This window comes from Anolis sagrei, chromosome 13 (genome assembly GCF_037176765.1).
Source record: "Anolis sagrei isolate rAnoSag1 chromosome 13, rAnoSag1.mat, whole genome shotgun sequence".
Taxonomy (NCBI): Eukaryota; Metazoa; Chordata; class Lepidosauria; order Squamata; family Dactyloidae; genus Anolis; species Anolis sagrei.
Genome location: NC_090033.1, coordinates 16,255,578 through 16,268,259, shown reverse-complemented (window position 1 = coordinate 16,268,259; position 12,682 = coordinate 16,255,578). Strand labels below are relative to the sequence as shown.

At 49.1% G+C, this 12,682-nt stretch overlaps 1 protein-coding gene across 1 annotated transcript in view; it reads left to right on the top strand.

Moving 5' to 3' along the window:
• The first annotated feature begins 761 nt into the window (after positions 1-761).
• The window catches only part of C1QA (complement C1q A chain), a 13,607-nt gene continuing 1,686 nt past the window's right edge, over positions 762-12,682 (top strand). Inside the window, exons 1-3 of the mRNA XM_060758679.2 lie at positions 762-852; positions 4,404-4,571; positions 11,131-12,682. The exon at positions 11,131-12,682 is cut by the window's right edge and continues 1,686 nt beyond it. Coding sequence (XP_060614662.2) covers positions 4,409-4,571; positions 11,131-11,708 — 741 coding nt within the window. The 5' untranslated portion in view covers positions 762-852; positions 4,404-4,408 and the 3' untranslated portion in view covers positions 11,709-12,682. The remainder of the gene's footprint in view (positions 853-4,403; positions 4,572-11,130) is intronic.

Below are 12,682 nucleotides of genomic sequence, written 5' to 3'. Positions count from 1 at the left end.
CAGCCAACCACTGGACATTTCTATCAAATTTTTATGAGGAACTCAGAAGATTATCTAGGTTCCTCATAACCTATTGTTATGTTGGATTATTCTCCAACACAACAATATGGTACGCTTGGGCTCAAAGTGAGGCAATTCAATGGTCACAGCCATGGTTTCATACAACCGTGATCCAACTACTGGATGTTTCCATAAAACAGTGCTGAGGAACCTAGAACATTCATCTAGGTCCTCCAACACAACAATATGGTTTCATACAACCACTGGTAGTTGAAAGTGAGGCAATACAATGGTCACCGCTATGATTTCATAGAACCATGATCCAACCACTGGACATTTCTATTAAATTTTTATGAGGAACCTAGAAGGTTATCTAGGTTCCTCATAACCTATTGTTGTGTTGGATTATCCTCTGGTGTCATTTAACAACTGGAAATTTCCATCAAATTATGTTGAGGAGCCTAGAGCATTCTTTTAGGTCCTCCAACATTCTGGGGCTGATAATGAGGAAAGGTCCATAATTTAGAGAAACCTAGAACATAAAGCTGTGTTGAGGAACCTAGAACATTCTCCATTCAACCATGATATAGAATGTCCACCTTTTACATGGAAGCAAAGCGGAGAAATTGGTTTGCAGAGAGAGATGGACAATGGGGAGATTTCTGAGCTGAGTTGTTGAGTTTGTGGTTTGAGGGAAGGCAAGGGTAAGCAATGGAAAGAAGGAAGGGAAACTTTGCTTTCTGCAATTCAGCCAAAAACAATCACTCTTCCTTTCAACTTCCTTTATTTGCGAGGCCGACCAGGGCACATTCTTCCTTCTCAAAGAACGTGGTGGAGATCTCTTCTGAAGAGGTAAGCAATCCTTTATTTCGTCTTGGATTAATAGAATTTATGGAGAACCATAGAATTCGACAACCATCGAATTGTTGGGTTGGAAGAGGTTGCAATGACCGTCTAGTTCAATTACTTCAACATTATACATTCATAGCACTTTGATACATTCCTAGGGCATATCCTAGAGATCTCTGACACTGAACAATCAATGTCTTCCAATACCTTGCTTTGTTGTTGGTCTTTTGTGCGTTTTGTTGTGCACGTTCAAGTCAATGCCAAGTTATGGCAACCTTAGGCGTTCCGGGCAAGATAGAGAAGGCGTGCCATTGTCTTTGTATGAGGCTGAGAGGAGAGTGTGAGTCTTAGTCCAATGCTCATATCAATAATACTAATACTAATAATAATAATAATCACACAGTCCTAGACGCTTGGGAAGTGTTCATCTTGTGATTTTGTGATTTTGCATATATATCTCATTTGCTGTGACATACTGTGTTTATGTGTCAGAATAATAATAATAATAATAATAATAATAATAATAATAATAATAATAATAATACATCACACAGTCCTAGACGCTTGGGAAGTGTTCAACTTGTGATTTTGTGATACGAAATCCAGCATATACATCTCATTTCATAGAATCATAGAATCAAAGAGTTGGAAGAGACCTCATGGGCCATCCAGTCCATACTGGGTTTTTGTGTCAGAATAATAATAATAATAATAATAATAATAATAATAATAATAATAATAATCGGCTCCCTGGTCCCCTCCCACCCCAGACAATTATGGAAGGTAGGTTCTTGTGGGGTTTTTTGGGCTATATGGTCATGTCCTCGAGGCAACCATGATCCAACTACTGGATGTTTCCATAAAGCAGTACTGAGTAATCTAGAACATTCTTCTAGTTCCTCCAACACAACAATAGGGTTTCATACAACCACTGGAAGTTTCTGTCAAGTTGTGTTGAGGAACCTAGAACATTATTCTAGGACTGTTTCCATTAAGTTGTGTTGAGGAACCTAATACATTCTTCTAGGTGCTTCAACACAATAATGTGGTTTGCTGGGGCTGAAAAAAGGCAATTCAATGGTAACAGCCATGGTTTCATACAACCATGATCCAATTACTGGATGTTTCCATGAAGCAGTACTGAGTAATCTAGAACATTCTTCTAGTTCCTCCAACACAACAATAGGGTTTCATACAACCACTGGAAGTTTCTGTCAAGTTGTGTTGAGGAACCTAGAACATTCTTCTAGGTGCTTCAACACAACAATGTGGTTTGCTGGGGCTGAAAAAGAGGCAATTCAATGGTCACAGCCATGGTTTCATACAACCATGATCCAACTACTGGATGTTTCCATAAAGCAGTACTGAATAATCTAGAACATTCTTCTAGTTCCTCCAACACAACAATATGGTTTCATACAACCACTGGACGTTTCTGTCAAATTGTGTTGAGGAATCTAGAACATTATTCTAGGACCGTTTCCATCAAGTTGTGTTGAGGAACCTAATACATTCTTCTAGGTGCTTCAACACAACAATATGGTTTGCTGGGGCTGAAAAAGAGGCAATTCAATGGTAACAGCCATGGTTTCATACAACCATGATCCAACTACTGGATGTTTCCATAAAGCAGTACTGAGTAATCTAGAACAGTCTTCTAGTTCCTCCAACACAACAATATGGTTTCATACCACCACTGGAAGTTTCTGTCAAGTTGTGTTGAGGAACCTAGAACATTCTTCTAGGTGCTTCAACACAACAATGTGGTTTGCTGGGGCTGAAAAAGAGGCAATTCAATGGTCACAGCCATGGTTTCATACAACCATGATCCAACTACTGGATGTTTCCATAAAGCAGTACTGAGTAATCTAGAACATTCTTCTAGTTCCTCCAACACAACAATATGTTTTCATACCACCACTGGAAGTTTCTGTCAAGTTGTGTTGAGGAACCTAGAACATTCTTCTAGGACCGTTTCCATCAAGTTGTGTTGAGGAATCTAATACATTCTTCTAGGTGCTTCAACACAACAACCATGATCCAACTACTGGATGTTTCCATAAAGCAGTACTGAATAATCTAGAACATTCTTCTACTTCCTCCAACACAACAATATGGTTTCATACAACCACTGGAAGTTTCTGTCAAGTTGTGTTTAGAAACCTCAAACATTCTTCTAGGGGCTTCAACACAACACTATGGTATGCTGGGACTGAAAGTGAGGCAATTCAGAGGTCACAATTATGGAAGGTTTTTTTTTCATGTCATAAGAGACTTGAGAAACTGCAAGTTGCTTCTGGTGTGAGATAATTGGGTGCCTGCAAGGACGTTGCTCAGGGGAAACCCAGATGTTTGATGTTTAACCATCCTTGTGGGAGGCTTCTTGTTGCAACCCAGAGCAGGAAACGAGACCATAAGATAACAATCTTGACTGTGGGAAAAAAACAATCCCTTTTTATTGATGAAAAATGGTTACAAAATAGAGGAAAATGCAAAGTCAAAAAGCCACAGTAAAATTCAGCAGTCAGGAATATCCATGAATTAGGTCAAAATTCCAAAAGCAATACTGTAAAAACCTGGAACCTGTTAGCAATTTACTAACCGAGCACTAGAAGCCTCTTGGGATGTAGACCACGGGAAACAGGGAAATCTGCCAAGGTAATGCCTCAGTCTAAACGATGCCTGATCTAATGAGACAACCCGGCGAGAGGCACTTAAAACTGAAGAAACTGTTTCTTGACACGCCTCCAGGCTTTGAAGCCTGTGTTTCCTTTTCCCTTAATCTGCTTGACCTTCGCAGACTCTGCGATTCGCTCCTGTTTTTCCAAATCTGTCCTTTTCTATCCTCATTAAGGAAGCCAGGTGTTAGCTCCTCTGGAGAGCTATCACCGCTTGGCTCTGCAACATTCTCATCAGAATGTGTAGTTTCACTTTCTAAGCCACTGACCTCAGAATCATTTTCATTACCCTCAGGGAGAAATACATTTTCAGTAGCATTAGAAAAAACAATCAGAGAATCTGGTTCAGGTTCGGCAATCAGAGAATCGGGTTCAGGTTCACACGCAGGCTGAACCCCAACACTTCTCTCCTGTCCCTGCACAGGGAGCTGGAGCTGACAGAGGGAGCTCAACCCGCTGACCTGTTGAACTGTTTCAACTGCTGAGCTGTTGGCCAGCAAGTCTTGTCGGCACAAGGGTTTAACCCATTGCACCACCAGACCTCCAACACAGACACTGAGGAGGGTAGACAGTTTTGCAGGAAGCCATGTGATTGGCTGACAAGGAAAAAAAACAGCAGCATGCAGTTGCCATTGTCAATCACATCAGCCCCCTTGCTCTCACCCATCAAATTGGACTGGCTTGCCCACTAGGTCTCTCCCAACTCTATGATTATATGATTCAGATGTAGGATTGTGGCCATGCTTTGTAACCCTTGGGTTGCCATGATGGTCCGATGTCTACTCTGTAGGTCTGTCCTTGGGAGTGAGAATTCCCCCTTCCGGAAGCATGAGACAGAACAGTGCTCACTCATTTCTCTCCTCCATTTCCCCACAGGCAACATGGGAAGCAAATCCTGGCTGGTTGTGTACCTGTTGGTCCTCATCCTGGATCCGACCACTCCTCAGGGAAGCGTCTGCCAAGCTCCCAATGGCAGAGATGGGCATCCGGGGGCTCCGGGCCGAGACGGACGACTGGGACAGAAGGGTGATGTGGGCGAACCAGGTATAGAATCACTATTATTTATTTATTTATATTATTCATATTTATTTATATTATTTTTATTTTTATTATATTATATTATTATTTATTTATATTAATATTTCTTTTTATTTTTTATTTTTATTATATTATTTCTATTATTTCTATTATTTATACTATTTATATTATTATATTACAATCTATATATATAAAAACGTTCATGTTGTCGTGAGTGGCTTAAAAACAAAAGAACCGCTGGGCCAATACCCACCAAACTTGGCAACAAAACTCCTTACCATACAAGGTGTGACCAACAATAATAAAAAAATAACAAAAAACCAAAAAGAACTTATAAATCCTTAATAAAAGGAGAACCCATCACAGCGTCCTACCTTTCCTTTCCATTCTTCCCTTCTTCACCTTATCTTCTGCCCATCCTTCCTTTCCTTCTTCCTGTTATCTTCTGCCCTTTCTTTTCTTCATTCCCTTCTTCCCCTTCTGTTTTTTCTCTCTCCCTCCTTCCCACCTTTCCCCTTCCTTCCTTCGTTTTCCTTCTTCCCCTTATCTTCTGTCTTTCCTTCCTGCCTTCCTTCCTTCCCTCCCTTCTTTCCCCTTCTGTCCTACGTCGGGTGAAAGAGTGAAGGGCCCATCGCGCCCCCCCCCCACCACAAGCAACTCCCAAATGTCAAGGTTTACCCCAAACTCCACTGTGTACAAATTTTGCCATATTGAGTTTTCTTCCCAAGTTTGGTCCAGATTCATCTTTGTTTTGATTCACAGTACTCTCCAGATGTAAGTGGACTGCTATTATTATTATTGCTATTGTTCTTATTATTATTAACCTGAGCCTGGCTATCTGTCAGGAGTGGTTAGATTGTGCTTCTCCCATTGGCCAAAAGGGGTTGCACTGGATGGCTCCTGGAAGGAGATTCCATCTGAACATGAGGAAGAACTTCCTGACTGTGAGAGCCGTTCAGCAGTGGAACTCTCTGCCCCGGAGTGTGGTGGAGGCTCCTTCTTTGGAAGCTTTTAAGCAGAGGCTGGATGGCCATCTGTCAGGGGTGATTTGAATGCAATATTCCTGCTTCTTGGCAGAATGGGGTTGGACTGGATGGCCCATGAGGTCTCTTCCAACTCTTTGATTCTATGATTCTATGATTCTATGGAAGTCTCTTCCTATCCTACGATTCTTTTATTATTATTATTATTAGTAGTAGTAGTAGTAGTAGTAGTAGTAGTAGTAGTCGTATTATACTGAGCCTGAATGGCCATCTCTCAGGAGTGGTTTGATTGCGCTTTTCCCTTATGCCAGAAGGGGCTGGACTAGATGGCTCTTGGAGGTCTCTTCCTACCATAGGATTCCATCATCATCATCAACTTGAGGCTGGCCATCTCTTAGGAGTGGTTAGATTGTGCTTTTCCCATTTTCCAAAAGGGGCTGGACTGGATGGCCCTTGGAGGTCTCTTCCTACCCTACCATTCTATTATTCTTATCAACCATCTGTCAAAAGTGCTTTGATTGTGCTTTTCCACCATGAGGGTAGAAGAGGGTTGCCACAGAGTATGCCACAGAAACGCGTGGCTGGGTATAGCTAGTTATTTATATTTATTTACGGTATGTTTATTTTTATTTATTTATATTATTTATATTTTATCGAAAGCTTTCATGGCCCGAATCACTGGGTTGCTGTGATTCTTCCGGGCTCTCTGCTCCCCACCTCAGAGGTCCCTTCCTCGCCAGGTTGGGCGCCCAAGCTTGGCACCCAGCCTGGTGAGGATGGAGCGGGGAGCAGAAGAGTTCACGAGGAGGAGGACACCACTGCCAAGGTCCTCTTCAGTGGATCTATGGCCACCGCTGAGGCCTCCTCAGTGGCGGCAGCAGAGTCCACGAGGAAGCGGACATCACCGCTGAGGCCCTCTTCAGTGGTGGCAACAGAGTTCACGAGGAGGAGGACACCACCACCAAGGCCCTCTTCAGTAGCTCTATGGTCATAGGACCACCGCTGAGGCCCTCTTCAGTGGTGGCAGCAGAGTTCACAAGGAGGAGGACACCACCGCTGAGGCCCTCTTCAGTAGCTCTATGGTCATAGGACCACCGCTGAGGCCCTCTTCAGTGGTGGCAGCAGAGTTCACAAGGAGGAGGACACCACCGCTGAGGCCCTCTTCAGTAGCTCTATGGTCATAGGACCACCGCTGAGGCCCTCTTCAGTGGTGGCAACAGAGTTCACGAGGAGGAGGACACCACCGCTGAGGTCCTCTTCAGTGGCTCTACGGCTCTGTGGCCACCGCTGAGGCCCTCTTCAGGGGTGGCAGCAGAGTTCACGAGGAGGAGGACACCACCACCAAGGCCCTCTTCAGTAGCTCTATGGTCATAGGACCACCGCTGAGGCCCTCTTCAGTGGTGGCAGCAGAGTTCACAAGGAGGAGGACACCACCGCTGAGGCCCTCTTCAGTAGCTCTATGGTCATAGGACCACCGCTGAGGCCCTCTTCAGTGGTGGCAGCAGAGTTCACAAGGAGGAGGACACCACCGCTGAGGCACTCTTCAGTAGCTCTATGGTCATAGGACCACTGCTGAGGCCCTCTTCAGTGGTGGCAGCAGAGTTCACAAGGAGGAGGACACTACTGCCAAGGCCCTCTTCAGTGTCGCTATGGCTCTACGGCCACTGGCGAGGCCCTCTTCAGTGGTGGCAGCAGAGTTCAAGAGGAGGAGGACACCACCGCCGAGGTCCTCTTCAGTGGCTCTACAGCTCTATGGCCACCGCTGAGGCCCTCTTCAGTGGTGGCAGTAGAGTTCACGAGGAGGAGGACACCACCGCCGAGGCCCTCTTCAGTAGCTCTATGGTCATAGGACCACCGCCGAGGCCCTCTTCAGTGGTGGCAACAGAGTTCACGAGGAGGACACCACCGCCAAGGCCCTCTTCAGTAGCTCTATGGTCATAGGACCACCGCCGAGGCCCTCTTCAGTGGTGGCAGCAGAGTTCACGAGGAGGAGGACACCACCCCCAAGGCCCTCTTCAGTGTCTCTATGGCCCTACGGCCACCGCCGAGACCCTCTTCAGTGGTGGCAGCAGAGTTCATGAGGAGGAGGACACCACCCCCAAGGCCCTCTTCAGTGTCTCTATGGCTCTATGGCCACTGCCGAGGCCCTCTTCAGTGGTGGCAGCAGAGTTCATGAGGAGGAGGACACCACCGCCGAGGCCCTCTTCAGTGACTCTATGGCCCTACGGCCACTGCCGAGACCCTCTTCAGTGGTGGCAGCAGAGTTCACGAGGAGGAGGACACCACCGTCGAGGCCCTCTTCAGTGACTCTATGGCCCTACGGCCACCGCCGAGACCCTCTTCAGTGGTGGCAGCAGAGTTCATGAGGAGGAGGACACCACCGCCAAGGTCCTCTTCAGTGGTTCTATGGCTCTATGGCCACTGCCGAGGCCCTCTTCAGTGGTCGCAGTAGAGTTCACGAGGAGGAGGACACCACCACCGGGGCCCTCTTCAGTGTCTCTATGGCCCTACGGCCACCGGCGAGGCCCTTTTCAGTGGTGGCAGCAGAGTTCATGAGGAGGAGGACACCTCCGTCGAGGTCCTCTTCAGTGGCTCTATGGCCACCGCTGAGGCCCTCTTCAGTGGTGGCAGCAGAGTTCAAGAGGAGGAGGACACCACCGCCGAGGCCCTCTTCAGTGGCTCTATGGCTCTACGGCCACTGCCGAGACCCTCTTCAGTGGTGGCAGCAGAGTTCATGAGGAGGAGGACACCACCCCCAAGGCCCTCTTCAGTGTCTCTATGGCTCTACGGCCACCGCCGAGACCCTCTTTAGTGGTGGCAGCAGAGTTCACGAGGAGGAGGACACCACCCCCAAGGCCCTCTTCAGTGGCTCTATGGCTCTGTGGCCACCGCTGAGGCCCTCTTCAGTAGTGGCAGCAGAGTTCACGAGGAGGAGGACACCACCGCCAAGGCCCTCTTCAGTGTCTCTATGGCCCTACGGCCACCGCCGAGGCCCTCTTCAGTGGTGGCCCCTACTTTGCAGTGGCCTCCTCCTTACTGCCTCCTCTGCTCCCCACCTCAGAGGCCCCTTCCTCACCAGGCTGAGCACCCAAGCTTGGCACCCAGCCTGGCGAGGATGAAGCAGAGAGTAGCAGAGTTCACGAGGAGGAGGACACCACTGCTGAGGCCCTCTTCAGTGGCAGCATCCTCCTCCTCACCACCTCCGCTGCTCCCCACCTTGGAGGCCCCTTTCTCACCAGGCTGGGCATCCAAGGGTCTCGGGGGGGGGGGGGTAGGGATGCTCTGCCCACTTGGTGGTGGCCTCCTCATCCTCACCACTCCCACCTCGGAGGCCCCTTGGGCACCCAGCCTAAGGAGGAAGGAATGGGAGCAGCAATGCAGTGTTCTCTTGCTGCTCCCCGCGAAGCAGCGAGTCCGCAAGAGGCGAAACATGAAGTAGTGAGGGAACACTCTATATACTCACTGCCGAGAGACCTCTGAAGATGCCAGCCACAGATGCAGGTGAAACATTAGGAGAAAATGCTGCTGGAACATGGCCATACAACCCAAAAAACTAACAATGATATACAGTGATTCCATTCCAGGACCACCAGCGATAAGTGAAAATCCACGAAGTAGGGACACTCCAACCACTCAAGCGGACCGAGTACCCCTACTTCACAGTGGCCTCCTCCTCACTGGCTCTGCTGCTCCCCACCTCAGAGGCCCCTTCCTCACCAGGCTGGGCACGCAATGGGCCTCCAAGGTGGGGGTAGGGATGCTCTGCCCACTCAGTGGTGGCCTCCTCGTCCTCGCCACCTCCGCTGCTCCACACCTCAGAGGTCCCTTTCTCACTAGGCTGGGCACCTAAGGGTCTCCGAGGTGGGGTAGGGATGCTCTGCCCACTCAGTGGTGGCCTCCTTGTCCTCGCCACCTCCGCTGCTCCCCACCTTGGAGGTCCCTTTCTCACTAGGCTGGGCACCCAAGGGTCTCCGAGGTGGGGTAGGGATGCTCTGCCCACTCAGTGGTGGCCTCCTTGTCCTCGCCACCTCCGCTGCTCCCCACCTTGGAGGCCCCTTTCTCACTAGGCTGGGCACCTAAGGGTCTCCGAGGTGGGGTAGGGATGCTCTGCCCACTCAGTGGTGGCCTCCTCGTCCTCGCCACTTCCACTGCTCCCCACCTTGGTGGCCTCTTGGGTGCCCAGCCTGGCAAGGAAGGAACGGGGAGCAGCAATACAGTGTTCCTTCGCTACTCCCCACAAAACAGCAAGCCTGAAATAAGCGAACCATGAAGTAGCGAGGGAACACTGTATGAACACTCCACTTGCCTCACTGCCAAGATACCTCTGAAGATGCCAGCCACAGATGCAGGTGAAACATTAGGAGAAATTGCTGCTAAAACATGGCCATACATGCCAAAAATCTAACAGTGATATACAGTGATCCCTCACTTAGCACAGGTGTAAGCTCCCAAGAGACCTCTGAAACTGGCGGCCACAGATGCAGGTGAAACATTAGGAGAAAATACTGCTGGAACATGGCCATACAACCCAAAAAACTAACAGTGATATACAGTGATTCCGTTCCAGGACCACCAGTGATAAGTGAAAATCCACGAAGTAGGGACACTCCAACCACTCAAGCGGACAGAGTACCTCTACTTCGCAGTGGCCTCCTCCTCACTGCCTCCACTGCTCCCCAACTCAGAGGCTCCTTCCTCACCAGGTTGGGCACCCAATGGGCCTCCAAGGTGGGTTAGGGATGCTCTGCCCACTCAGTGGTGGCCTCCTCGTCCTCGCCACTTCCACTGCTCCTCACCTCGGAGGTCCCCTCCTCGTCAGGCTGGGCACCCAAGCGTCTCCGAGGTGGGGTAGGGATGCTCTGCCCACTCAGTGGTGGCCTCCTCGTCCTCGCCACTTCCACTGCTCCCCACCTCGGAGGTCCCCCTCCTCATCAGGCTGGGTACCCAAGGGTCTCTGAGGTGGGGTAGGGATGCTCTGCCCACTCAGTGGTGGCCTCCTCGTCCTCGCCACTTCCACTGCTCCCCACCTTGGAGGTCCCTTCCTCGTCAGGCTGGGTACCCAAGGGTCTCTAAGGTGGGGTAGGGATGCTCTGTCCACTCAGTGGTGGCCTCCTCGTCCTTGCCACTTCCAGTGCTCCCCACCTCGGAGGGCCCTTCCTCGTCAGGCTGGGCACGCAAGGGTCTCCGAGGTGGGGTAGGGATGTTCTGCCCACTCAGTGGTGGCCTCTTCGTCCTCGCCACTTCCACTGCTCCCCACCTCGGAGGTCCCTTTCTCACTAGGCTGGGCACCCAAGGGTATCCGAGGTGGGGTAGGGATGCTCTGCCAGTGGGCCCCCTGTTGGACTCATCAGGTATCGGTCAGCAGCGGGCTGATCGATCTTGATCCAGAACCCATGCCTAGCAGCCAACCCTGTGTTCCTGTAATTAATAAATTAAGTTGTGGCCATTTTTACTCCATCTGCGTGTCTGTGTCATCTCTGGTTCTGTGGGAGGGAGGAGTGTCACCCATCCACACGTAACTGAAAATTTATGAAGTATTAAGTGTTTAAGTATTCATGACACTGCCTCTGCTTTTCTCCAAGGTATGGCCGCACGAAGCACGGGTGTCCGCGGACTCAAAGGTGACCCGGGGCAGCCTGGACCCCCAGGAAAGCCTGGCAACCAAGGCTATCACGGCGCAGATGGCCCTGCAGGCCCAGCAGGCCCCATGGGGAGCAAAGGCGTCAAAGGCCAAGTCAGCAACGTCCAGGACCAGATCCGGACGGCCTTCTCGGCCACCCGGCAGTCCCCGGGCCCGACCCCAAATGCCAACGCCGTAGTCTTCGACAACGTCATCACCAACCAAGACAACCGCTACAGCGCTCTGACTGGGGAGTTCACCTGCAAAGACCCCGGGTACTATTACTTCAGCTTCCAGGTAGTTTCCAGCGGCAGCCTCTGCCTCCGCCTCATGCACAAAGGCACTGTGGTGGCCACCTTCTGCGATGAAAACAACCACAGGATCTTTCAGGTCAACTCGGGCAGCAGCGTCCTCAAGCTGGCTGAGGGGGAGCGGGTTTGGCTGGAGCGGGACCCCAAAGATGGGAACAACAACATTTACACGGGTCCCGACGCCGACAGTGTGTTCAGCGGCTTCCTGTTGTTCCCCTCAGAGGTGTGAGAAGGCCACCTTGGCCCCCGTACTATGCCCACCAAGACTGTTGTGCCAACCTAATGTGTGCCTGAGTATCTGTCCCACTGTTTGTCACATTAAATGCTCTGAGGAAGGCCAGCTAACATCTAGAATGAGTGCTACATATGGGGTCAAACAGGGTTGGATACTGGTTCCTACTATGTTCAACATATCCATGTATGATTTACCTTAGATCTATTCTACACATGTTTTCATACTCTCATATGCAGATGATGTTGTGCTACTGTCCTTATCTGGTATCGGCCTTAAATGCTTAATGCATTGCTTTGCCACCAAGCTCCATTCTACCCATGTTCCCTTATTCTTATATGCAGTTGATACTGTGCTATTGTCCTTATCTAGTATTGGCCTTAAATGCTTAATTCATTGGTGAATGAATGGATGGATTGGTAGATAGACAGACAGACAGATAGATAGATAGATAGATAGGCAGACAGACAGACAGACAGACAAACAGACGGACAAAGGAAGAATTGCATTGGTGATTGGGTGGATGGATGGATAGATAGAGCAAGAAAACAAAAAATGTATTGGTGAATGGATGGATAGATGGGTAGATGGATGGATGGATGGATGGATCAATCGATCAATAGATAGATAGATAGACGGAGAAAGGAAGAACTGTATTGGTGATTGGGTGGATGGATGGATTGGTAGAAAGATAGATAGAGCAAGAAAACAAAAAATGTATTGGTGAATGGATGGATAGATTGGTAGATGGATGGATGGATGGATAGATAGATAGATAGATAGATAGATAGATAGATAGATAGGTAGATAGATAGATAGACGGAGAAAGGAAGAACTGTATTGGTGAATGGGTGGATGGATGGATGGATGGATTGGTAGAAAGATAGATAGAGCAAGAAAACAAAAAATGTATTGGTGAATGGATGGATAGATTGGTGGATGGATGGATGGATAGATAGATAGATAGATAG